Source organism: Macaca mulatta, chromosome 18 (genome assembly GCF_049350105.2).
Source record: "Macaca mulatta isolate MMU2019108-1 chromosome 18, T2T-MMU8v2.0, whole genome shotgun sequence".
Lineage (NCBI taxonomy): Eukaryota > Metazoa > Chordata > Mammalia > Primates > Cercopithecidae > Macaca > Macaca mulatta.
The window spans coordinates 46,725,104-46,752,634 of NC_133423.1; the positions used below are offsets into that span (position 1 = coordinate 46,725,104).

At 45.8% G+C, this 27,531-nt stretch overlaps 1 protein-coding gene across 3 annotated transcripts in view; it reads right to left on the minus strand.

The window, feature by feature from the left end:
* Positions 1-27,531, minus strand: part of SLC14A2 (solute carrier family 14 member 2) — a 67,885-nt gene continuing 40,354 nt past the window's right edge. For all 3 annotated transcript variants that reach the window (XM_077975543.1, XM_015121857.3, XM_077975542.1), the window contains exons 11-20: positions 18,136-18,258; positions 15,502-15,584; positions 14,618-14,777; positions 13,702-13,891; positions 13,249-13,377; positions 12,222-12,414; positions 8,678-8,825; positions 7,910-8,044; positions 2,361-2,410; positions 1-1,057 (exon numbers count right to left, since the gene is read on the minus strand). In XM_077975543.1, the coding sequence (XP_077831669.1) occupies positions 857-1,057; positions 2,361-2,410; positions 7,910-8,044; positions 8,678-8,825; positions 12,222-12,414; positions 13,249-13,377; positions 13,702-13,891; positions 14,618-14,777; positions 15,502-15,584; positions 18,136-18,258 (1,412 nt within the window). In that variant the 3' untranslated portion in view covers positions 1-856. The remainder of the gene's footprint in view (positions 1,058-2,360; positions 2,411-7,909; positions 8,045-8,677; positions 8,826-12,221; positions 12,415-13,248; positions 13,378-13,701; positions 13,892-14,617; positions 14,778-15,501; positions 15,585-18,135; positions 18,259-27,531) is intronic.

Below are 27,531 nucleotides of genomic sequence, written 5' to 3' on the forward strand. Positions count from 1 at the left end.
TTTAAACAGTTTAATGAGAGTACGATTATGAATATTACAAAGGGAAACACATTTGTTTATAACATGATTTGAGTGTTGATACAGATCAGTTTTCATCTGACACCTCCAGAAATATTTCTGTAATGTAAAGGAAAGCACATTGGCATTTTCAGTGAATTTAGATTCCTAACCCCAAGTCTGGAGAGCATCTTCCCATAACCCAAAAATAAAACTTTATAGAACGTTAACATTCTCCTGCCTCTTCTCGGGTAACCCTTCCATCCTTGACTTAAAGTAATTACTTGTTGTCATGCTGATTTCATCAGACTATAGAAGAGAGAGAATAATCAACACTTCTGAGGTGGAAAGGACTTTCACATCCCTCCCTGTCATGAAACTGATTAAGAAATTGAGGCGGAGAGTGGGGAAGGACTTGCTCAACATGGTAGGGGCTCATTAGCAGCAGAGCTGGGGCAGAACCAGCCCTCTTGCCTTCCGGGCTAACACACAGCTCCTGGTATTGTGCTTTCCATATTAAATGACCGAGTTGTGTGACCATGTCGCTGACCTCTATCCCTTTCTTGGTGACTTCTCTTTAAGGATGAGGCTTATTTCACAGAAGAGGGCAAGTTCCCCTCAAAGGGAGCTCTTATGGAACAAACTATGGGTATAAAGTTTCAACTAAACATATCTTTGAACAGCGTTGTGCATCTTAGAAAAGAGAGGTTCTGGAATGGTGACTACATACATGTTTCTTTGTGTTTGGGGAGAGAGTCCCAGAGCAGACCGAAGGGAAGGCTAAGTGGTCTCTTATCCTGGGGACCTGGACTGCCTGCTGAAGGCTGAATTTACAGTGATGTGTTTTAGAGAGGGAAACTTAGGAGATGTCGTAGGCCTGGTACTTTGTTATGATTGATGCCCTTCTGTTTCTCTCCTGGGACAGGTAGTAGATGCGGTTGGCCTCTGGGTAGGTGACTTTGCTGAGGGGGAGCTTGTAGATGGCGGGGTTGTTGGTCGTCAGGAGCAGGAAGGTGAGAGCTGAGAGACAGAAGGGCCAAGTGCAGGGTGGCAATCCAAACTGGGGGGAAAGAACACAGATAAGCCTTGGTCATATCAGGTGCTTGTGCTGTTTTAATCAGCCCTTATCAATCACCTACAGCCCTGGGGACAGGAGGGGCTGCTTTATGGGCATTGATGAAGATACTTCATTGATGACCAATATAAATAAAATCATGCCAGTGCTATTCATCTGCATTATAACAGGTGAACACATAATCTTCAAAATGCAGCCACTGGGAACCCTAATAGTTGGGCTAATATGCCTTCATGTAGAAGTCATCAAAGCATAATATGCCTTTTATAGAAGCTGTGTTTTGTCAGAAGCTGTGTTTCTGGCCAGGTTAGACTTCTAACTCTAGGAACTATGGTCATCCTGTGTCTTCTCCCATCAGCCCCTGTTGGAGAAGTGTCTTTTGCATCTAGTACAATGAGTACTAGACTCATCACAAAACTGTACAACATCAAGTGTTTAGCTGAGGTGTGCACAAATACAATGAGGCCCAGAAAAGAGATTTAGTTCACTGGGGAAGACAGGATAGTATCAGGGAAGGCAAATTCTACTGCTTAGAAAAATTCCTTCCTATGCTAAGTCCAAACCACCCATTTTCACTAAAGGTAAGGGAGAGATTTAGGCAGGTGTGACTAGAATGCCCACCCCCTCCTTATCCACAGGATCACCTGGACTCCTCCTGGTTGTCTGCGCAAAGTGTGCCCTTGTACCCTTATCTGAGAAGGGGAGGCACCAGCTGCAAGTGGGGCCCTGAGCCCTCTGCACTGGGGTTGGGGGCCAGCATGGGCTCCTCCTGACCTCACACATCACCCTACTGGAGCCCAGATGAGGAAGGGGTTCCCAGACTGGCCCGTGATCTTAAGCTTCAGCTCTGGCTTCTCTCTGGCCTGGCTGGGGCTTGACTCCCCTTCTTCTATGGAGAGGAGCTGGTTAGTTGCCATGGGGCAAGGATATATGCTGGCTCACAAGCTAGCTGGGCAGACACACACAAATTAAATAATAAATATTTAAAAATATTTACAGAAGACGATAGAGAGGAATTTGATTTACAAGATAATGCTCCTCAAATTGTCCTCTAAGGAGCTCCTGGCCTACTGATGATAGGAATGGATTGGCCCATAGTTGAAATGTAAACTTTTGGGGCCTGGCTCCCTCTGCCTAGCAGGTGCTAAAGTGAGTAGTGTGACTTGAAATGAGGGAGATGAACTGGGGAATGGTTCTTAGAGGAGAGAGGTTTTCTGAAGGTTTGGGGGAAACCAAGAGGACACCAGGAAGGATGTTGTAGGCATGTTCTGAACCTGTGTCGACTCACCACAGATAACATGTTATCCAGGGCAGCGCCCAGATAGGCAGCAAACAGTGCTAGAAAAAAAAAAAAAAAAAAAACAAGAAATAGACCAGTAACTATTTAATAGCACCTCGAGATTGGTCTACATATTCTCTTCCCATCAATTTTATGCCACAAATGCTATCTCTAAGATTTTTTAAAAATTTGAGTTATGTTTCCGTTCCTTGGCAGCTTTAAAAGTGTTAAATTCCATGCAAATGCCGGCGCAGCGAAGACAGCAGATGAACTTGTTAAAAAGGGCCAGAATTGAGCTGTTACAGTTCTCTTGGGTCCCACCACCTTGCATTCCAGTAAAGGAACATTTAACAGCATAAACCATAAATGAAAATTTTACTATACGGTGAAGGCAAGTGAATCCCAGAACTCCCTACTGGAATATTTCATCACAAGTTATTAACATAATATGGGTTTCTAGGGAAGAGCAGCATTCTGAAAGCTTGAGGAAGACTCGACATGCCCAGTGCCTTGTCATGTAGCCCCTATGGAAGGTACGATGAGGCTGACCACTGGGAATGAGCCCAGTGTCAGCAACAGGGGAGAAGCTATTAAAATGTGCTAGTGTAATTGGCCTTTGCTTCCAAACCCTTCATTTCTCACTGAGAGCATCCCAGTTGTCCTTAGGATTATATTAACAAGAGCTGACCTTTATTAGTGTGTTATTGTATGCCCAGCTAGTAGCAATACTACCATAGCTTTCAGCATTCCTACAGTGTAAGCACTATTATTGTCATCATTTCACACATGAGAAAACTGAGACTCAGAGAGGTGAAATAACATGACTGTTTGGCCTATATTTCAGTTAGAGAAGTCTCTTTTGTTTTGGAGGTGGAGATTCAAGGTGGAAGAGTAGATGAGGTTAAAGAATGAGTTACACAGCCGGGAGCAGTGGTGCATGTCTGTAATCCCAGCACTTTGGGAGGCTGAGACGGGAGGATCACTTGAGACCAGTCTGGGCAACAAAGCAAGATATAATCTCTACAAAAACCAAAAACATTAACTGGGTGTGGTGGCATGTGCCTGTAATCTCAGCTACTTGGGAGGCTGAGGCAGGAGGATGGCTTGAGCCCAGAAGTTTGAGGCTGCAGTGAACTATGATCATGCTAGTTACTGTGCTCTAGCCTGGGTGACAGAGCAAGACCTAGTCTCAAAAAACAGCAAACAAACAAACGAAAGAGAATGAGTTCCATGAGTTATATGAAGTGGAGTGTGCGGCTGTCAATGGGCATCATGGGTCACATGAGGCAGCTTATTCTCTGAGAGCAAACAGGAGCCCATGCCATCCTTTGTGTTTGCTGAATCCTCATTAATTAACATACATCACTTAACTAGAGATAATAGAGCTTAGCGCTTACTGGATATTCCCTATGTGTCAGCATTATTCTCATCATGTTCACAAATGATCTAATTTGATCCTGACAACAGCTGTAGGAGTTGGGCACTGTGAGTATCAGGCATTGAGAGTTCAAGCAACTTGCCCAGGATTACATGGCTAACCAGTGGCAGAGCCCCAGCCATCTGGCTCTGCGAGTGGGCTCTTAACCCGCCTCTCAGATCTGAGGTTGAAAAGACAGAGGCAAACCAAGCACCACCAAGGCCCCAGGATAAAGGGGAGCCAGATGGCCCGAGAGGGACTCTGGTGTTGGTCTGTGAAGAATGGAAGATTCCAACTCCATCCATCTTCCCTGGAATCCAGAGCCAAAGGATTCATTCTCTCTCCCTCTTCCCCCACTGATATTTGCTATTTAATCAAATTTGGTGGTGTTACTAGCAGGAAAATCCTCTGAAAACCCCGCGTGGACTCCTGTGTGGCTGTAGGGCTTGCAGAGTTGGGAGAGAGGAGGAAGGCTAGAAGAAGGAAGACGAAATGAGACATGCAGCCTGCCTGGGCTGGAGGGAGAACTGTCCGTCTCAGATGATGTGCAGAGCAGGCTGTGGTGGAAGGAACCTTTGTGACAGGATGCCTGGCCACCTGGCCTGTCTTATCCATCACTGACTGTGTGATGTTGGAAAAGGGCCTAACCGTTCTGGGCTTGAATTTTTTCACTGGTAGAGAAAGCACTGGCTTTAGGAAACAGTGTGGTGTCCTGAAAAGAGCACAGTCTTTTACAGTCAGGCAGACCTGACTTCAAGCAATGTATTTAGCTTCTCCATCTGTGAAATGGGGGTATTAATATCATCCACACACTTTACAGGGCTGGAGGGAAGATTAAATGAGATGGCCTGTGCCAAGGTTTCACAGCTCCAGCTCCGTGGACACCTTGGACGGAGAAATTCCTTATTGTAGGGGGCTGTCCTGTGTATTGTAGGGTGTTTAAGAGCATCTCTGGCTTTTACCCATTAGATGCCAGTAGCACTTCCCCCAGCCTCAGGTATGACACACAAAAATGTCATCAGACATTGCCAAATGTTCCTGGGGAAGGGGAAAATCACCCCTGGTTGAGAACCACCAGGGCAATATCTGACTTAATTTGGGCATTTAAGATTTGTTTGTTGAACATGAATATTCCTTAGTGAATAAGCAGAACTTGGAGTTGGTATCCAGGGATATCCTGTAATGTCCTTTCCCAGCTGGTATCCTAGATATCCTTGTCCTCTGAGACTCTGGACAGAAGTTACAGCTCCAGGCTCCAGATGCAGCCACCTGCCCACCCCGCTATGCCCCCCACCGACTCCCCAACCGGGCCACCCGCTCTGATCTTACGTGGAGTTTGTGGGCCACTAAGAGAGCCTAGAGTGGCACAGTCTTGACTCTGAATCTAAAAATTTCAGGACTCCTTGACTCTTCATTTCTAGCATTCAAACTTTTAATTTTTAATGGGATGAGGCCCAAACCAATTTAATAATATAAACGATGACTGATTTTAAAGATAGCTGAGCATTTAGAATTTTTGTCATTGGGACATTTTTATGGAAGGAAGGAACTTAGGCATAGGTCTAGTTTCAGATCATGTAAAAATGCCAGCCTATTAAGAAGTTAAAGTTAATTTAAATTAAAATATTAACAGTGACATTTATTTCCAGTGGGGCTGTTCTGCCTGTGAAGGAGCTATCATTCCCTCCTGCTCTCACTGCCTCCTGGTTGCCTATCAATGGGCCCTACACACAAGTAAGCTTGACTACACGTTCCAGATTTTCTAGATGGCCTCAACTTCTTTTTTTCATTGAACCTATAAAAACATTTGTTTGTGAGGCTGAGTGGGCAGATCACTTGAGCCCAGTACCAGCCTGGGAAACAGTGCAGCCCTGTCTCTACAAAATATATATATAAAAATTAGCTGGGCATGGTGGTGCATGCCTATAGCCCCAGCTACTCAGGAGGCTGAGGTGGGAGGATCACTTGAGCCCGGGAGGTTGGGGCTGCAGTGAGCCATGATCATGCCACTGCACTCCAGTCTGGGCAACAGAGTAAGACCCTGTCTCAAAACAGCACCAACAATGAAATGCCCCCCAAACTCTACTTGTATATGTTATAGACTGCTTTCCCATTTTTGGTCTATAAGTATATCACTGGATGCTTCCAGATCTTTCTTTAACTTGTAGAAGGAGGGTTGACTCTACCTCTGCCCACAGGCAAGTCCCTTTACCTCCCTTAGCCTCAGGCACCATGGCTACGAAATAGAGCGGCAGTTTTCAGCTTCTTAAAATGATATAATGAAGTAATATTTGGAAAAGTGTTTTGGTGAAAACCAATAAATGTCAGATATTATTACTGTGTAGTCTGTCTGAAAGTTCAAGGATCCACCTAAAAGGGCTTAAAATTCACTTTAGTGTATTCTCATGTTTCCTGAAGTCATCAGGCCCGTTGGCACTTTTGGAAGATGATGTGACTCGGTTTCATTGAAGCCAATGAGTGCGCCTTGGTTTGTGAGAGGCTTCAGAGAGAGGTGCCATGCTGGGAAAGGGGGCGGGGAGTTTGAGTTTGGACTGAGGAAGACCTATCTTCATGTCTCAGCTTTGTCTTTTACTACGCAGTTGAGCCGCTTCACCTCTTTGACAAGGCTGGGACTTGGGGAGGTGAGTGAAGCACCTGGGGTGCAAAATTTCAGGTGGCCTTCACTCTCAGGGTCACGGGGATATGTCAGGGTCATCACTTGCTTGACTCTGAGAGTAAGCACCTCCTTAAATTTTGCATCCCAGCTGTCTTCCTTATCTCACCTTAGTCTTGCTCTTTGACACAACTTTTCCTCGTTTGTAAAATACGAATAGTAATACCAACCTTGGAGAATTAGTGTTAAAGGTAGAGACGAGGTATTTAAAATCCCTACTTCATGGTGGGTGTTAGGTGAATGGCTACCCTTTATTTCGGCAATATGACAGCTACTATTTTTTTTTAAAGTAACTACAGTGTGCTGGCCTTAGGTTGGGGTAGCAAAAAGTAATTTTAAGAAGAGCAAATGAAAAAGACAGCAGCTTTACCCTTCGTATCTTGTTTAGAGTTTGTGGTGACTGTCATAAAATGCAAAAGAAAATATATCTACAAATTATCTTAAGGAAACAAATATATGGCCATAGCTGATCCAGAATATCTTCCCTAGCAAGAATATTTGGAAAATTTTTATTATAAATGTATTTTTAAAAATAAGTTTATAGGCTGGGTGCGGTGGCTCACGCCTGTATTCCCAGCACTTTGGGAGGCCGAGGTGGGCGGATCATGAGGTCAGGAGATCAAGACCATTCTGGCTAACACAGCGAAACCCCGTCTCTACTAAAAATACAAAAACATTAGCCAGGAGTGGTGGCAGCGCCTGTAGTCCCAGCTTCTCAGGAGGCTGAGGCAGGAGAATGGTGTGAACCTGGGAGGCTGAGCTTGCAGTGAGCCGAGATTGCACCACTGTACTCCAGCCTGGGTGACAGAGCGAGACTCCATCTCAAAAAAATAAAATAAAATAAGTTTATATAGATAATGTTCACAGAGTCTACGGATGTACTGAAATAGAACTTCAGTTTTAAATGTTCTGCTCAAAAGGAGTTTTGTTTGGTTTCTGTTCATATAACATCAAGAAATAAAGGATGGTCAAGGATGAGGACATATAAATCTAACAACTTGTTAGAGTTGATCTAATTTCCTGGGACTCTGAACCAATACATAACAAACAGGGGTCATTTGAAGGGCCACAGCTAATGTTTGAGTGCTTAAGGTGAAACGCTGTAGATGATGTAAATCACCCAATTCCATATGTAAGGAGTAACCTGCATAAGAGTTGCTCGGTCAGTTTGCTCCAACCCCCGCCAGGAGAGTAGCAATCATAGGAGACAGCCCAGGAACAACACCCAAACCTCCACCACTGTCTTCATGTGACTGAACATTGTGTATTCGGTGAAAATAGCATTTAATCTATTAATTACTAAATAACCATGGAAGACAGTTTTATGTAAAAACCCTTTTATAAAGGAAACAAGTCCTCCCATCCATATTTGGGGGAGTAGCAGAATTTTCTCAGGGTGGTTTTCTCTGCCAGGATAGAAAAAGGTCTCATCTGAGGTCATCAGGGAATTCTGTGGGCAGTACCTACCGCAGGCGATGGCGAGGAGGTGCGTCTGCCAGGTGATGACGTAGAACATGCCTCCTATCGCTATGCATGCAAGGGTGCTGTTGAAGCCACACAGGCCGAAGTAGATGGAGTCAAAGGGCGTCGCAATACTGAGCGCTGTGAGAGAAGGCAGGCATCAGGGTTGAGTCTAGGGTCTTATGGGGCCCATCTGCTGGCCCTGAAACCTACCACAGTCCTCAAAGCCCAGAGCCAGTTATCTTCTTAGGTAGTTATACAAAAAAGACTTTTGGCTTTATTCTGTGAAAAAAACATCTAAAGGAAACAAATGGCCATAAAGTCCCATGAATACTAGCAGTTAAGCTGGCATGGGTTGAAGAGCTTCTCTGAGTAAGGACAGAAGTCTGATTTAAACAGCCCAGAGAATATCCTTCCCCTGCCAAGAAAGAGAACCTCTCCTTCATTGATACCTTAATTCTCTAATGGAGAACAAATCTTTCTTGTTGTCACTGGAGATGACTTAACATGTAAATATGCCTGGAAGAAACTTCTCCCAAACTTTAAATTTATACTAAGGTGTAAATGACTAACACCAAAGCCTTTCTTGAGGGCAGCTGTAGCTCAGAAGAGGATAAAGGGACTAGACCAAAAATAGAGAAACAGGGTACAACAGAAGGAGGGAAAGTTCACAGGAATCAGCAGGTGTAGTGTTGAAGATGAAAGTCACCATTTTATTTGGAGCCAGCCCCAGGCTCTAACCCCCTCACAGCCCAGGGAAGTGAGGACACAGACCTGCTAGCATCCCCACGGTGGATCCAATTGCTGCATGCAAGCAAATGAGAGGTGAGGATATGAACAGAGCTGTGAGAAAGATGCCTCCAGTCCAGGGGTTATCACAGCCATACACTTGGCCAATTCCAACGGGGATGGCTCTCAAAAGCTGTAGGCACAACAGGATTACATGCTTATTATGGAGGCAAAAGAGACAACTTGACCTTCGCTGCAAGAGACTTGGCACCGAACCCTCCCTGCTAACATTTTGCAACAGATGTCCAAGATTTTTATTTCTATTCAAATAGGTTAACCTTTAACAGGAACAAAAGCTTTATTATCTTAATATTGAGTTCTTAGAACACTGATGGATTAGGATGTTGAGTTTCCTTTATTTAGAAATATGAGTGTAAGACATTTATTCCCCAGGGAAGAGAACCTGAAAACCTTTCAAAGTAGGGTACTATTCTTTAGAAAAGTAATATACGTCTGATCAAAGTTGGGGTTTAAAAAGCCTTTGCGATTTTTTTTTTTTTTTTTTTTTTGAGATGGAGTTTCACTCTTGTTGCCCAGGCTGGAGTGCAATGGCACAATCTTGGCTCACCGCAACCTCCACCTCCCAGGTTCAAGAGATTCTCTTGCTTCAGCCTCCCAAGTAGCTGGGATTACAGGCATGTGCCACCATGCCCGGCTAATGTTGTATTTTTAGTAGAGATGAGGTTTTTTCCATGTTGATCAGGCTGGTCTTGAACTCCTGACCTCAGGTGATTCGCCCACCTCGGCCTCCCAAAGTGCTGGGATTACAGGCGTGAGCCACCACGCCTGGCTGTGATTTTTTTTGAAAAGCTAAAAAGATGATGAGAAGGCGAAATATTAGACAAAAAAATGGCCCTGTGTGTTTTCAAGAACAACATGTTTGGGGTGTGATTGTGTTAGTAAGGTCTGGAGGAGGAATTGGACTAGTATCTATAGGAGGGGCCAGGAGAAGGTAGTATCACCCAGCATCTGCTGTTTTGATTAGTAAACCCCCGGGGCACCCTGCTTGATTCCATCCTCCACCTATCTCCGGGGCTGGTGGGACCTGTCTGAATGGAAAAGCACTTGAAAAAGTCTGGTGCCATGTGGGCACCTGCACAAGGGTCCTAGAGTTCCTGGAAATGCCAGCTTCCCCAGCCACAGGGACTGTCTTTTGGAGGGTCTGGCCAAGGCCCTTGGGCAGGAAGCTGAGGAGAGGCAGTGTCCTGGGGCGAGTCTGTGTATAGGTTATGGCAAGGATGATCTTCTCTAGAGAGCTCTTCCCGCTTGGCATGGCGGGGGAGGGAGATCCTGCCGCTTGGGGGCCCTCACACCACAGTGAGTGTGTGTACAGGAGACCAGCTGAGTGAGTTAGGCTTTGGGCTCAGTCTCCTGTTACCCAGGGCAGAGAACAGAATGAGGGCTCTGGCCTCACTATGCAGGGTAAAGGGGACAGGCGAGAGAGAGTTGTATATACAGAGGCAGCAGCATGGGCAGTTTTGTTCCCAGCCAGTTGTACCCTTCAGGGGGCTCTCAGTGGTCACAAGAGCAGAGGAACCTGTGGGGACTCAACATTACTGGGAAGCTTAGACTCTCCCTCTGAAATTCACTGCTTATTTATCAGAAACTCAAGGCTCTAATTTGTCAAAAAGACAAAACATATGAATCATTGTTATAATCTATTCAGTTGGCCAGAAAGTTACTTCTTAAAGAACAATGCCACAAAATTGAATTTTTCTTTCCTGGAACGCTGGTGGAGTGGTGATGGCGGTGGGGGTTCTCAAGTGTTTGTACAGGATTATTCATTGTTTTTCCATTTCTATAAAATTTCAAAATATCTTCTCAACCGAAACTGTGACATAGAGAATGCAATATCTAAAATCTGCATTTTCTAACATCATTTCCCCATAGCATACCACTTAGAGCAAGTTTGTCTCCAAGAGATATTAATTGGGTAGACTAAGAATGGGCAGCTTAAGAAGCTGAACTGCCAGCACAGCACCTTTTCTTGTTTCTGGTCCAAGAAGGTCCTCTCACACCCAAAATGATCAACAAGGATGCAACTAACACAAATAGTTCTCAGCCAGGTGCAATGGTTCACATCTGTAATCCCAGCACTTTGGGAGGCTGAGGTGGCATGATCGCTTGAGGCCAGAGGTTTGAGACCAGCTTGGGCAACATGACAAGAGCCGATCTCTACAAAAAAATATAAAGAATTAGCTGGGTCTGGTGGCACATGCCTGTAGTCCCAGCTACTCAGAAGGCTGAGGCGAGAGGATCGCTTGAGCCCAGGAGTTTGAGGCTGTAGTGAGCTGTGATTGTGTCACTACACTCCAGCCAGGGTGACAGAATGAGACTCTATCTCCAAAACAAAAAAAAAAACCCCAAAATCGAATAGTTTTCTTGCTAAATACTGGTGCTTCTCAGTGTAAATTCAGGGCTCTTTCTACTACACCACACTGTTGCTTACTGTGGAAGGCTAAGAGAAATGAGGCATCATTATTTCAGAGAAAGTTCCTTCAACAAGCCCAAGTGACTTTGTGGTCAGATGATGAGTTGCCAATAACGAAGTCTCAGAGTGAGCGCCAGACTGTGGGGCCGTTTCGTGTAACGGAAAGTAGGAGGGCCTCGGAGAAAACATGCCTAGTTAGATAAGGCGGCTGGCTAATGGGCACATTTCTCCAGGCTGACTTAATGCTGTGAGTGCAGCTTCTTCTTAATCACCTTGGCTGACTTCCAGAGGTCAGGATTATATACAGAATACTTACTAAAAAAAAAAACTTTAAAAGCTCTGTTATATGCTTCTTAATGAAAGAACACCTGTGCTTTAAAACCAACGGCGTGGTGTAGTAGAAAGGGCCCTGAGTTTACACTGAGAAGCACCAGTATTTAGCAAGCAAACTATTTGATTCTGGGGTTTTTGTTTTTGTTTTGGAGATAGAGTCTCATGGAGTGCAGTGACACAATCACAGCTCACTGCAGCCTCAAACTCCTGGGCTCAAGAGATCCTCCCACCTCAGCCTTCTGAGTAGCTGGGACTACAGGCATGTGCCACCAGGCCCAGCTTTGGCGAGTGAAGGGAATAAACTCTGGAGGTTGGAACAATGACTTCTTAAGCCAATAGATGGTAGCATGGTGTGTATGACTTGAGTGATTCCGTGTACTTGAATGAAAGAAAATACACAATGTAAGCTGTAAGCCTCAAAAAGACTTTTTAAACATCCACAAAGAGCCCAGGCCTGGAAGTCAGGAGGCTGAAGTTCTAGTCTTGACTTTGCTCCTCCCTAATTGGTTGTAAGACCTAAGGCAGGTCTCTTAACTCAGCCTCAGTTTCCTTCTCTGTGCTATCATAAGGTGGGACCAAAACTAGCCCTTTTTGCTCTCAGAAGTAGAAAAGGGTGGCAGCTCATGAGATATGTATGTAGCATGCCTGGTACCATGTAATTGTTAAGAATTATTACTTGCGGATATTTCTGATGTGCAAAATATGCAAATGCCATTAATATCCAGTGTGGATAGACACTGCCCTTCCTCCTTCCGTGATACATACCAAGGGTACTTGGACCTCTGACCAGGTGATGTTGGGTGTGGCGGATGCAGGCTGCAGCAGCGTTGTGGGGAAGAAAAGGTTGTAGTGACCCGTGGCTGCCAGGTACAAAGTCACAGTGATATTGAAGGGCAGTGTGAAGACTGGGAGGTCCCACTTGCTGAAGATGGTACCCAGGGCGCTGGAGAGGATGGGGCTGACGGCAGAAGAGATGCTGGTCAGGAAACCGCCTGGTCATAACACTAGACTGCTGCAGTGGGGGCTCCCTGTGCCTTCCTAGAGAAAAGCAGCCTGCTGGGTATTCTCTGGAGCCTGACTGGCTGTGAGCAGGTCTTTCCCCGGGCCTCTTCCTCCCTGCACAGTGACGGGGGGGGGCACCCAGACTCAACTTCAGAAGGGATACAAGGCAGGCGGTCTTAGAACTTCCTTCAGGAGTCCTACAGCTCCATCTCCAGGCATCAGGAGAGAGGGCAGGTTGGGGAGGCAGAGGAGAGGGAATCACATTCATTCAACAGATGCTTTTTGAGTGGCCGTGTGCATTGGCTTTGTGGCCAGGGTGCCCTGTGTTTTCTCAACATGGGGTAGAGCAGGCACCGAGGGCTTACCTGTGGCTGGGCCTTCAGCCTACCCTGGGAGATGGTTTTGGTCTGCACAGGAGTGCCAAGGATTTAGAAAAGCCGGGCTGGGGGAGGGTTGAAAAGATTTCGAGAAACTGACAGGACCCTATAGTGCAGCTCTTAACCAACGTGGGCCTCGGTTTCTTTCTCCGTGCTCTCGCAGGGTGAGACCAAAAACCCTTTAGATTAAAAAAAAAAAATACTAAAGAGTGGTCACTAATGGGATACTGTGTATAGACCTAGCATGGGGCTGCCATGGTATAAACTTAGTCATTATTTTCAGTGGGCATTTCTGATGTGCAAGCTAAATACATCCCACTTTAGCGTCACATTTAGACAGACGGTCATGGGGTTGGGATGAAAAGGTTGGTGGCCTTTGATATGAACCCACAACCCCTCAAAAGCAAACTTACCAAGACATGGACATGATGATGACGGGGAGCAACAGCCACCAGTAGTAGTCACCTTTGTCTGAGAACACGGCCATCAGCAGCCCCACCAGCACCCCATTGTAGCCGTGAAGTCCTGCCGCGATGGCCGACCTGGCAGGAGAGGGAGGGGCAGGTGGAGCAGGGGCTTCCCCAGGGCCTTTTACATTTTCCTATTGAGGCAGATTCTTTTTACCTGGGACCTGACTACATACACCTTCAAACAGACCAAGCTTCTGGGAGTGGGGAGGGAAGACAACCCTATGAATCTTTCATCTTTCTCTAGACCATGTGTTGCTATGACAAAACCAGGCAACAGTCATTTTTAGTTATCAGTGTCCTTATTTTGAGGGTTTCTGAGCTGGGAAGAGGGAGAATGGTCCCCATGGGGAGTGACTTCTTGGCCGCATGCTTGGACCCTGAGCCTCTGGGACTTACTTGTCTTGATTCAGGATGAGGGCTGTCAAGGTGGACATGATGGTACCCAGGCAGCCTGAGATGGCCCACCAGGGGTTCTGGATGAAGAGGCCGAGGATGATAAGGATGCCGCTGAGGGGGTTGTTCACAAACATCACTTGAGATGTGCCTCGGAGGACCCAGTCAACGAACTGGAACACTGGGGACTTGTCTGAAATGGAAGCAGGGCAGGAAGTAGGCGAGTGCTCTGTGTGGGCGGCTGTAAGTGGGCAGGCAGAGGGTGCGAGGGCATCTGGATGTCCGAAGTGGGTTTGCAGAGAGCCTGCCACCTGCTGTCACCTGCCACCAAAGACGGTAAATAAAGAACCCAAGAGAGCATCTGACTGCCAAGGAAACTCTCGAGGCCCGTCTCAGCCGGATGTGACCTTCAGGCTGGTTTTCTGGCAGGGGGGATTAGGTGCCCTGAGCTGTCTCTGTCCCCTATGGTGGTACTATGAATTTTCAAGAAAATGTTCTTGCTGCATAGAGGGCATTAAACCCATGGGCTGAGCTCTGGAAGGAGTGCTAAAGAGAACCTATTGGCATGGTAGACACAGTTCTCCCACGAGCCATCCAGATGGTGTTTTTCTAGAATGCTGGCTCTAGAATCCCAATGCGAAAAACACCCGTCTGCAATATTTAGATGGGATATTTGAGATACCAGAAGTGTTATGTTCAGAAATGAGAGCTCATGAGCTCACACTCTTACATGTATTGCTATTTATATTCCAAGAGGCTGTATGTCTGTTATAACAGCAGAACTCCCAGCTTTCAGGAAAGACCACAGTAACCGAGCGCAGTCTAGTCTATAGGGAACCCCCATGGCAATAGGTTTCCTGGCAATGGGTGGAGGTGACTTTTTAGGGTCAGGGTCCGTGTTGCTCTCATAAAATTTTACCTTTGAGTCCCTCTCCACACTCCTTCATCTCTCCTGTGATGTAGCTGAGGGCTTTGCTAACCCTTTTCCCACCAGCAACCATAGAACTCCGAATCCAGGATGTCTCGGAAATGTTTGTTTCCACTTTTATCTCAGCACTCTCCTCCATGGTGTCCAGATCCTGTCCAGGACAGAGATAGGCAAGAGTCTCCCACATTTGGTGGTTCTTACACTGAGAATTCATGCTCGTGGTCAGTCAGGGACCAAATAAGATTGTCATTTTGTATTTCATTAAATTACAATTTAACATTCTCCCTGTTTCTGTAGATTAGACTGTCTTTTGTTTGACACGTTACCTCATCTAATAGGTTAACTACTGTGAGGCACAATAAGATAACATCTTGACTCTCATTCTGTAGATGAGGACTCTGGCATGTGCAGGTTCTCATTTTTGAAGGTCGAGGTCAAACAGCAGAACTGAGTTAACCACATATTTTTAGTCTTTTTTTTTTTTTTTTAAATAAAACATTAATAGTCTTTCCAGAAGAAATGCCTTTCTCCCTGGCATGTCCAGTCTTTAAGATATAACTGTTCATAAACATAAGGGTATGAAATTGAACATGGGAAGATTCTGTTTTTGAAAACAGGCACCAGCTTATTTCCTAAATGCTTGAATACTGGGTTTAAAGGAAGCCTGATAATAATTCAAATAAAAGGAATATGAAAAGTCACAAAGTAAACTGTGAAAGAGACATTTTTGTCCCAGGTAATTACATTTCAGAAAATATGAAGGCAAGAAGTTTGCCTAAATCAGAGAACCTTGTTTATAGCTCTCAGCTCCCTCATCTGCTGTGGGCTTTGTGACTGCAGGGCGCTGTCCCTGATCCAGGACACTCAGTACTCACAAGCAGCTCCACTGTGGGCTTCTGGTGTTGATAGGGAAATGGGTCTTTGGTTTGTCTCTCCTGGTGTTCGCCTTTTCCAAACACTGGAGTTAGAAGGAAAGAGGACCATCAATTAGGATACCTCTACTCTGGCACCTCAGAAGCTAATGTCCTGCAAGGCTCAGGTGTTAGACTAAGCAGTATTTCCTGTTTCTCCTGAGGAAGCACAGCATCATGGAGCCTTGCAGCAGCTTGAAGCCTCTTTTGTTCTTTTACTGGTCATGGATCCATCCGGGCCCTCGCTTTGGGGAAAAAAGTATACATCTTCATATAAACAGGGCATGTTACAAGGAATTTAGGGAGCTCAGAGATTCCACTATTAATTAAGAAGCCCTCATTTAGCTCAACCTTGATATTTTTTTAGATGAGAAAACAGCAGCCTGGAGAGACAGTGACTTGTGCTTGATCCCGGAATCCAGGGTTCTTTCTCCTGTTCCACATGGGGAACTTGCAGGTGAACAAACAAAACAAAACAAACAAAAACTTGGATGTTGTTGAAGCCCTTCACTTCCTGTTCATAAAGTATTAAGCTGCCTGAGCCATAAGCCATGAGCCATGCATGATCTGTGTTTGAATTTGCCCATGATTCTCCTCACCTGGATGACCTCAGGCTGTTCTGTTTTTTTTTTTTTTTTTTGTTGTTGTTGTTGTTTGTTTGTTTTGTTTTTTAAGGTATTGTAGTAGCAATGGCTGGTGGGATTAGGACAAGAGACATCCATGTAATCTCTTGAAGCAGATTTTGGCAAGCCTTTGTAATTCTAGAAAACTCTTGTAATGTGGATCTAAACATTTTTTATTATTACAGGTTATTTACTTTTAGAGACGACCAATTTCAGTAGAGTATTGTGCATCATGAAAGATGTTCAGGCCCTTGGAAGTTTCCGTCTTGATGCTTTGGTTCCCTCCTGTGGTCAAGTGTGAGAATAGCAGGCTGGGCTCTGACCCTGTGTTTTCAGTCTGAATTGCCTGTTGCCCCGTTCTGCACTCATGAGTCATCAGGGTGTCACTAGAAGGGATATATCAAAGGCACTGTGTTCCCACTTCTGAAGGGGCAGGGACTGCAGATACCAGTATGGTTAGGAGGTGACCCTATTCAGGAGAAACAAATTCACTTTGAAAGCTTTGAAAGGAAGAGTAGGAAGCAGAGAGGATCACTTGAACTTGGAGGCCTGTGTGTGTGATATCCCCACTGACCCGCTGCTTCTGTCTGAAGCTCCTCTCTGCCTGCCAGTGCTGTAGGGCTCTCTACTATGCTCTCCCCAATCCCAGCCCCTGTCCTAAGACGATGTTAGGAGGAAGTTATGAAGCCTTTGAGGCAAACCATGGTCTCTTCCACACTCTGCTGGGGAACCCTTGTCAAAGACAAACTCCTGAGCTACAGGGGCCCTTGAGATATGCAATGTCCTTGGCAATCCCCACTCCACCTCAGGTATTTTCCCATAGTCATTCCAGGTCCAGTTCTCTGGGCTGGCTGACTTGTGGTATGAAATGATGAGACTTGGAGGAACTGGAGAAAGAAGGTCACTCAGGCATCTTCTGGGGAGCATGAGATGTTGCACTAATTCGGGAGTCACTTTTATTCCAACAGTGGGCTTAGTCTGCTGTGTGACTCTGGGCAATGCTGCCCCCGTATCTGGAGATTGGGGGTAGGATTAGCTTGTCCCTGTGTCCTGGATCTTCACGAGGCTGCTCCAACCTTGCAGCTGGTTGAGGAAATCTCCCCAGACTCCTCCCTGTTTGCTGCCACATGTTCTCAGCTTCCAAGTCCAAGTTTCTGGCCTCCACTTATTCAGCTTTAGCGGTCCTTGGATACCCTCTTCCTGGCCTTTGGCAGCCCTTTCCCCACCATGGGTCTCTACCTGTGCCCTTGGCCTCCCCACCATTGCCATAGGTGAGAACTTTTCATCTATAGCCTCCTAGACCAGTGGTTTTGGATTTGCTGGCAAATTGGAATCTCCTGGAGAGCTTTAAAAGCTCCTAATGCCCACCCAGGCTGCTCCCCAGATGAATTAAATGGATGAGATGCAGGTAGTTCCAATGTGCAGCTGAGTTGAGACCCCAGAAGCTAACTGCCTGTCCCAGCTTCAACCTCTCGGAGACCCAGCAGGCATCCAGACACATCCGGGGAACTGTGGCCTTGGTCAGAGGTCAGGTATGAGAGGTCAAGTCTGACTCCAGCCAGTCTCCCCACCACCCTGTGAAGTAGGTATTGCCATTGTCCCTGTTTTTTTTTTTTTTTTTTTTTTTTTTGAGGCGGAGTCTCGCTCTGTCGCCCAGGCTGGAGTGCAGTGGCCGGATCTCAGCTCACTGCAAGCTCCGCCTCCCGGGTTTACGCCATTCTCCTGCCTCAGCCTCCGGAGTAAGTGGGACTACAGGCGCCCGCCACCTCGCCCGGCTAGTTTTTTGTATTTCTTAGTAGAGACGGGGTTTCACAGTGTTAGCCAGGATGGTCTCGATCTCCTGACCTCGTGATCCGCCCCTCTTGGCCTCCCAAAGTGCTGGGATTACAGGCTTGAGCCACCGCGCCCGGCCGTCCCTGTTTTATTAGAGACTAGGAAGGCAGGGATCCAAGCGCGAGGGGGAGGAAATGCACACCTTTGCTCCTCCTCCGAATGGATGACCGCTCGATGTGAAATACACTCCTGTGCTCCGACAGCACAGCCTCCGAGGCCTCCTGCACCTTTGGGCCCGCTGTGCGTGGCTGCTCCCCGCTGCCTCCTAGCCAGGGGCAAAATAAGACAGGTCAGTGTCCCACCTGGTCCACGCCTGAGAGCGCCAAGCAGCGAGCCAGGAAAAATCACACAGATGCTGGAAAGGAGAGAGCGATGAAGTCTGAAGCTGGAGTAGTAATTGTATCAGTCTCCGCATAAAACACTTAGCTCTCTATTTCTCCCATTGAAACTTCTGCTTCCTCTCCCCACAGTAACCCAAGTTATAGCCCATCAAGATATGGATGAGCAGCTTGCCTTATTTCTCCAGCAAGGAAGCACTCTAAGACCCACTTAACTGCAACTTGCACTGGCATGAGCAGGTGGTAGCCAGCGTCCTGGACTTCATCTGTGGCAGGGAGTCCCAAAGCTGCCTGCATGTTAGAGTCACCCAGGTGCTTTAAAAAAATGCCTGAACTCCACCCCAGACCAGTTTTTCAAAATTAACGTTTTGAATGCCCATGGTATTTAAAAGATGGTTCCAATATGCAGCTTGGGCTGAGAACTGACATCGGCTCTTGCTACTCAAAGTGTGGTCCCTGGACCAGCAGCATTAGCATCATCTGCCTGGGAGCTTGCTAGAAGTGCGGAATCTGAGGCTTTAACCAAGACTGATGGAATCAGAATCTGTATTTTAACAACATCCACTGGGAGAATTCTGTGCTTATTAAAGTTTGACCAATACCAATTTATGGGGAGCTAGGAGTCCTGAGTCTGTGATCACCTACAAGAAGCTCTCTGCTGTACCTTGTTATCTTCAATTTTCACACTATCAGGAAAGCAGAGCACTCTTACCACTTGGGCTAGGGTTTCTCAGTGTGTGGATCAAGAACTGACAGCATTGAATTACCTTGGTGTCTTGTTAAAGTGCATGCTCCTAGCCTCACCCCCAGGTCTCGTAATTGGAGAATCTGGTGATCCTGGGGAGTATGCAGTTTTAACTTGCTCTGCTTCGGGCTCCAGTACACACTAGAGTTAGATGGTCCAGCAGCTGCTTGGAACAGTAGAAAACATTCACACTGTTATATCTGTACACTTTCTGGGTTGATGCACTTGGCCCTTTCAGTAGTGCCTTGAACAGAAGGGGCACTATACATTATCACTAAAAGGAGGAAAATGGAGGCTCAGAGTGATTTCTTTAGCATCCTATAAATGGCGAGTCACGTGACTCAGCTCCTAATCCTTTTCTCTGCATTTTTGCTTCTCAGAGTCTGGTTTGTGGACCAGGGAGCTTGCTTGGAATTCAGAGTCTCAGGCCCCACCCCAGAACTACTCAATTTGAATTGGCTTTTAACAAGATCTCCAGCTGATTCATGGGTATACGAAAGCTGGAAAGCACTGGGGTAGCTCCCACTGCTTATGTAGAAACAACTTTGGCAAAGCTCAGAACAGAGCAGGGCCAACAACTAGAGAGTCTGTGGTGCATGCATGATTAAGGAAAGCAGGTCTTGTCTACACTTTTTTTTTTTTTTTTCCTAAGACAGAGTCTTGTCACCTAGGCTGGAGTGCAGTGGCACAATGTCAGCTCACTGCAATCTCTGCCTGCCGGGTTCAGGCAATTCCCTGCCTCAGCCTTCCAAGTAGCTGGGATTACAGGTGCCCGCCACCACGCCTGGCTAATTTTTGTATTTTTAGTAGAGACAGGGTTTCACCATCTTGGCCAGGCTGGTCTTGAACTCCTGACCTCGTGATCTACCTGTCTGGGGTTCCCAAAGTGCTGGGAGTACAGGCGTGAGCTACAGCGCCCGGCCTTGTCTATATTTTCATGCTGAAAGTTAACACACCTGATCACGTCCCTTCCCTCTGGCTCAGGATAGAGAAGCAGCTACTGTTTCAGCATCCTGTCCAGGGGTCAGTGTTGAGTTATAACTCCTGAGGCTGAGAAGTGCCCCTCTACTCTGCACTTCAGAGACACCTGGAGTGTCAACTTGTCCTGGGATGCCTGTGCAGGCAGGGTTCATGCAGGATGAGAACTGAGGGGTATCATTGTATCACCTGACCAAGCAGGGCATTCTCCCATAGTGCCATTCCCCAGAGCACATCTGCCAGACTGGGAAGGCACCTCTGCCTTTCCACTGCTTCTTGTTCCTCATATGCCAAGTGTCTGCTACCCCAGTTATCCCCTTGGTAATCCTAGTTTGACCTTAGAATCATAAACTCAGAACTGAATGGGAGTTTCAAGATCACAGTTCACCTTCCTAGTTCAGAGAAATTAACTCGCCCAAATCATACAGTTCATAATCATGGCAAAGCTAGGAATTGCACTTGGGTCTCTCAGTTCCTAATTCACTGCTCTTTCCACCCTGAGGCTGCATTATATTGAATGGCACAGACCTGTTTGGTGCAAGAAAGGAGTTTTCCTTTTAGTCTAGGGCCTGAACCTGGATATCGGAGGGCATGACAGACATCATTTACTAACCAGTAATATTCTTCATATATCCAAAGAGGTACTGCAGTTTAACGAAATAAGGCAACATCTACCTGGAAAGTTATTGGTTGTTAAGATACTCCAGATTTGTCCACTGAGGAGTCAGCCATAGTAACACAGGTGGAGAGTGCTGAGCTTGCTGGTGGAAGATCTTTGGGTGGGTGGGTGGGTGGGTAGGTGATTGCCCTGGCAGAGCTGACAGATGGCTACAGAAGGCCAGTGGCTCAGCCTCCACTCCCTGATTCTTCACAGTTAGCAGCCCAGATTCTGCGCTATGTGTTCCCAGAGTTGATGGCCCAGCTGCAAAAATCAAAAACAAAAAGTACCTTTCTCACGTGGCCAAGACTGGAGTGCTGGGCTATAGACCAGCTAGGGAGGGCAGCAGCTCCTCACGATGTGGCAGCCAAGAGTTGAGAATGGGAGAGGGGAACAGATGCCACAAAGAAGATTAGAGATAAAATAGCAAACTTCTCAAGGCTGTGCAAACACTTACAGTGAAGGTGACAGCAATTTACCACTGGCCTCTGGGACAAATTCTTAGGACTTTCATCATGGATAAAGACACTTTCAAGAATATTATGAACATGTCTATCACATGTTTAGAAATGAGATGTGCCATTGGTGAGGTGGGGAGAAAAGAAAACAATAACGCTGGCTGGGAACCAAAGTCACTAATGTCTGCATGGTGTTTTGCAAGTCACATAATCTCATTCACAGTTTCCTCAATGGCAGGCATGAAATTCTCCCAGAAAGAAATATACAGACCCTGTAGGGTTGACCTTGCAAACCCAAACCGTAAATGATGACAGATATCTCAGGGGTATCTACCATTTCTTTCTCATATTGTTATGGAGATGAGATAATGCTTACAAAATGCTCTGGAAAATAACTTTGCAGTGTTCACACATTAGGCATCTCCTGAGGGAGGACACATTCCTCTGATGGAACTAGGCCCCTCTGCTCCAGGCAAGATAGTTCCTTATCCTTAGGTCACACCTGGCATTTTACACCTACCTGCACTGCCTCTTACCTTGCTAAGAGTTAATTACGTGTTCTTGACTATCACCTTTATATTATGGTGAGATCTTTGACAGCCAGGATTATGCCATTTTACCTTGGTCCCCCACTAACTATCATGAATCTGGTATACTGTTGGTACTCAGAAGTGTTTGTTGAACACATTAGCGAGCGATAATTATCCTATGACATTTTAATATTTTTTTGAGACAGGGTCTTGCTTTGTTTTCCAGGCTGGAGTGCAATGGTCCAATCATAACTCACTGCAGCCTAAAACTCCTGAACTTGAGTGATCCTCCCACCTTAGCCTCCTGAATAGTTGGGACTACAAGCATGCCTCACCATGCATAGCTAATTATTATTATTATTGTTGTTGTTGTTAGTTTTTGGTAGAGCCAGGGTCTCATCATGTTGACCAGTCTGGTCTCAAACTCCTGGGCTCAAGTGATCCTCCTGCCTCGGCCTCCCAAAGTGCCAGGATTACAGGCATGAGCCACAACATCCAGCCTGCATTTTAATTTCTGAATAGCATAATGGACAAAGTCATTAGATATTTCAGGGTATAAACAAATTAAAAAAATGTATCTTAGGGTAAATGTTAAATGTTTGATAGACGTTGAAATACAGATGAGAGTCCTTCATAGGCGGAAAAAAGTTATAGCTGAATTGTGTACGATTTTGGAAATTGCAGGGCAAGGACTGATTATTTCTAGTGTTATTTGGATAAAAGAGTAGAAGTTTATAGATGGTGATATAATGGTTGGTCATTTATGATCAACTAACCAGAAACCTAGGAGCTCTGAAAGAGTCGCTAGAAGAAGTCAATTAATGAAAGACAAGAAAATAGGCTATTGAAGATGGGGATCTGGCTCCCTGTGATTTATTTTGGTTGCTAAGATATTACATAGGTCCATTCCATCTGGCTGTGAAACCCTAAGCTCTTTGAGGTGGGACTGGGCATTCTATAGCTCAAGAGTAAATTTTGTTTACAGTAAGCACTCAATAATTGCCTTAATCACTTTTTTCACTCCCCTCCCCACCTCCAATACCATGGCGCACATAGAAAATAGTATTTGTACAGCATGGTGCAGTGAACAGATGATGTTTATGGCCAGAGGGCCTGGGCCCAGGAACTCTGCCACAGTACCTGGCTGCTTGGAGGTCAGGGGTAGCTCTCTTGAGCAGTTACACACATGTCCTGGAAAAGCTGTTGGGTGAGCCTCGGCAGCTGAGTTAACTCCTCGGCATGCCTGCCTGGTGTAGGGGCTGCTGCTCTCCTCTCCTCTAACTAGCCTTATTAAGTGTCCAGGTGCATGTAGCTCTACCCTGGGGGCCATTCAGGACCGTTCCAGGGGCACGGTCCCTGCCCTCGAGGATTGCCATCATCCTGTGTTTTAACAGGCAGGAGGCCAATGGTGCTTTCTTCTCATTGACTCAGGGAAGGAAAGAACAGTTATGAGCCATGATGGTTTGCTCAGGAACACTTTCCTTGGGAGAAGTGATCCTGAAGTACTCGTGCCTCTGACTCATGCCAACTGTTCAAATATCAGTGGTTAAAAAAGAAAAAGATTTCATAGAAGCGCCCACTGGTGAAATAAAGTTATAACACTTACTACAATTTCTTTGAGAGGAACAAAATAAACCTAAATCATATGTGACTTCTTTCAGAGGGGAAATAATAATCTACCCTTTTTCTGAAAAATCGACCTTTACCCAAACAGGTCCATGCCTCTACACTTTCTGTGAGTTGTCTTTCTCAGGGTTTTTTTTTTTTTTTTTGAGTTGGAGTTTCGCTGTGTCACCCAGGCTGGAGTGCAGTGGCACGATCTCGGCTCACTGCAACTTCCACCTTCCGGGTTCAAGCAATTCTCCTGTCTCAGCCTCCCAAGTAGCTGGGACTACAGCTGTGTGCCACCACACCGGCTAATTTTTACATTTTTAGTAGAGACAGGGTTTCACCATATTGGTTAGGCTGGTCTCGAACTCCTGACCTCAGGTGATCTGCCCACCTCTGCCTCCCAAAGTGCTAGGATTACAGGTGTGAGCCACTGCACCCAGCCCTTTCTCAGGTTTTGAACAGGATTTACTCTCTCCTGGGGGCGAATCGATGTTGTGTATTTTTCAGTAGCAATGTCCAACATAAGGAGCATAAGAAGCTACCATCAAGACCTACTTGCCATCCCTCCCCAGCTTCCTGGGCCTTCCAGCTTCCTGATCTGTTGTTTGTGGACAAACCCACACATCGCAAGGCAATTTCCTGGCTGCAATACCAGAACCACTTTCTTTGAAGTGACACATCATATATAATTTGATCTTTTTTTTTTTCCTCTACAACCAGTTCTATGCTTTGACTGACTATGCTTTGGCCACAGTTCGGATAAATGTTTCCCCACATGGAAGTTGAGCTTTGCACTAAGACTTGTAATTTCTCTGGCTATTCTCTGTGTGTGTGATATGGATACTTGTGGGTGGTAAGTGGGGTGGTACCTTTTTCTGTGAAGTTGTATTTAGTAGAAATTTTCAAAGATCATTCTCTAAACTCTCTAAGGCATTGGATGTTAGAATTGGAAAAGGCTTTGAGATGATCTTGTCCAGCTCTCCCATTTTACAGATTTGGAAACTGAGGCCACAAGAAATGGGATGACTTCCCCTAGGCTACACAGCTATTGGCAGAGCTGAGCATAGATAAGACATAGGTCTCTCTTCTCTCGTATCTTGTAGTCTAAGATTTATTTCCCTAAACCTTACTCCCCATTAGGGGTTTAGTTTGAATTTCTTTCTTTCTTTTGTTTTTTTGAGACAGAGTCTCGCTCTGTCACCCAGGCTGGAGTGCAGTGGCATGTTCTCGGCTCACTGTAACCTCTGCCTCCTGGGTTCAAGCAATTCTGCTGTCTCACCCTCCTGAGTAGCTGGGACTACAGGTGCATGCCACCACTCCTGGCTTTTTTTTTTTTTTTTTTTTTTTTTTTTTTTGTATTTTTAGTAGAGACGGGGTTTCATGGTGTTAGCTAGGATGGTCTTGATCTCCTCACCTCAGGTGGTCCACCTGCCTCTGCCTCCCAAGGTGCTGGGATTACAGGCGTGAGCCATCATGCCCAGCCTAGTTAAAATCTTTCAATTCAACTCTGCTTTGGAATGTAATGGCCAAAGTAGGTATTCTAGAATCAATTTCTCTTTAAACCGTGGCTTCCTTTCCTCAAGAAAAACCCTAGTCTTCCTGAGACTTCCTATCTGGACCGGGAGGTGGGATGAGAGATGCATGTAAGGAAGAGGAAGACCAGGTCCATAGGAACACTTGGAGATAAATTACTTGGAAGCCTCAACTTACTCCATTAGCCAATTTTTTATTTTTAAGAAGGTGGGGGTATAAGTCACTGTTACCTTGAAAGAAGTGAGACTCATCCTTATAGCAAATGCTTTAAACTTTCTCTTCTCCTTCCCACGCAGCTCACTTGTTGGCCAACGGACTAGCCTAAATTTCGTTTCTTTCAGTGTCTTTGGCTCATTCCGTGGGGAAGATGTTAATTAGCATAAATGAGTTGATGCCTTATTGAACCTTGTGATACCTGATGATAAAGCCTCATAAATGAAGTTAAAGAGAGTACAAAGGTCAGAGCACCCCATCTCTAACTGCGGGACACCTGACTGATTTTTCTTCAGAATGTCTTTGCACTCTTCTCACTGTTCCTACCCTGGCCCACACCCTCAGAATGGCATGTCTATATCATCAGTTTCCCTAATCTTCCCTCTTTCAATCCATTCTAAACTTCAGCAGCTAGACCATATTATTATGTCACTCTCTTACTCAGTAACCTACATGGCTCCCTATTGCCAAAAGTATTATGCTCAAATTCCTCTGCCTGGCTTTCCTGATGTTCTTACAACAACTTCATCCTCAAGCCTCACCCGTTTCTTTCCCAATGCACACCGTGCCAAGGTGTTCTGGCCTTATCACTGGCCCTCTGTGCTCCCTTCATGCCTCTTCTTGCCTAAGTTCTATCCATCTTTCAAGGTCTGCTTTGTGTTCTACTTCCTCCATGAAGCCATCCTTGGCTTATTTGGTCATATGGGTGATTCCAGCCCTTGAATTCCCATTGTACTTGCAGAGGGTACTCTACGCTACATCTTTTGAAGTTGGGGCTGCAGTGGAGTTTCCTATTGATAGTTACAATGCACATAACCAGTATTCAGTACATACATTCCAATCTAATGAAACTATTTGGAATTAGCAATTCCATGTAACCAAGTGTCCTTTGAGTTTGAGCACTGGCAGAAGGAAACTGAGGCCCAGAGATAAGTAGCATACCTGAGGCCGCACCTGGTCAGTTAGGAAGCAAGGTTTCGACCTCCTGGTTTTGGATTCTTTACTCCTGCAATGTAGGTGTTTTACAGACAGTTGGAGCCTTCTCAAATGATATCAATGGATTTTCAACTTTTTAAGTTAAAAAAATTAAGAATTATTTTGTATCTCAAAAGGAGTTACAAAAATTACCAAAAATAATGAACACTGGTGTGTCATCACAATCGCAATACCCCCTGAAAGGCCATAGAAAGTTCAAAGTTCTTCTCTTTCATACTCCCTTTCTCCACATGCTCTTCTATGCCTTCTTCTTCACCACCTATGGCAGACATAGCTATGCAGAAGGTATGGCAACCTATGGCAGACATAGCTAATTGACCCCAGCACTCTTTCCCTATAAGTCTAGATACAGCCTCAGAATCCTTCTCAACACAATGATCTTGAAAGCCAGTACCAATCAGGCACTTTAGAGTAAACGTATTTTTCCCTTTAGCCACACAGAAAGGTGTGGACATTGCATACATTTGAGAGAAGGGGTCCAACGAGGCCAGGGTGGTGATAGTAGGTAGAGGCCTGGCACTACCTACCACATCTGGGCACATCCACACCTCACAGGATTGCTTTCCCTCACCAAGTTCACCAAGGCTTATATTCTTTGGTGCTGGTTTTGGAGGATATCACATACTTTACAAGGCTGTCCATTCTCTGATAAGAGAACTTCAATATCCTGGAATGTTGTTCCTCATGGCATGGCTATTTGTCTTCCAGACACATCCGCTGTCAGTGGCTGCACAGAATAGGTCTACAGTAATCTGAGTATGTAGAAGAGGGACAGGAGACAGGTTGTTAGGAGCTGGGATGTTAAGATGTTTGTGGACACTGGAGAACCCAGTTCTATTGGTGTTTCTGAGGAAGGGGTACAGGACCTGAGGAGAGAGGCCAAGGAGCCTGGGTCAGAAGCATCTTCCCTGGAAGCTGCAGGTAATGAATCGTGGGCAGAAGGTATTCACTTCTATCTCATTAGCCAGAGGTGATATCCCAGAGGCCCAACTTGGCACAGTGCTGCCCTGGAAATCAAACTGATGTCACAGCCATGGGTCATAGAGTCATGGAAAGGATGACAAATAATGAGATGGCTCATCCAGTGGGCGTGTGTGGTGGTGAGGGATTTGAGGGCTGATGGATGAGACTGGTTTCAGCAGCAGGTGAGCAGATGAGCAGGTGAGCAGGAAGTACTCAGGGTTATGAGTTAGGACACTTGGACTTTTGTCCAGCCTCATTTACCACCTGGACAAGTGTCTGGACAAGCCGTGGTTTCCTCATCTATAAAATAAGAGGTTTGAACTAGAAATATTTAAAGGCCTATCCAGCTTGAAGCTTCCAATATATACATTGTCTCTGGCATTCTTAGTAAGGTTCCCACCCCAGGACTGTCTTCCCCAGATGCAGTTCAACAGAAGGAAGAAACAGAACAAGACCAGCCTTTCTTTCTTCTCTTCCTTTGAAGAGTTAAGTGGTCTCGTTGGCTAGGACGTGTG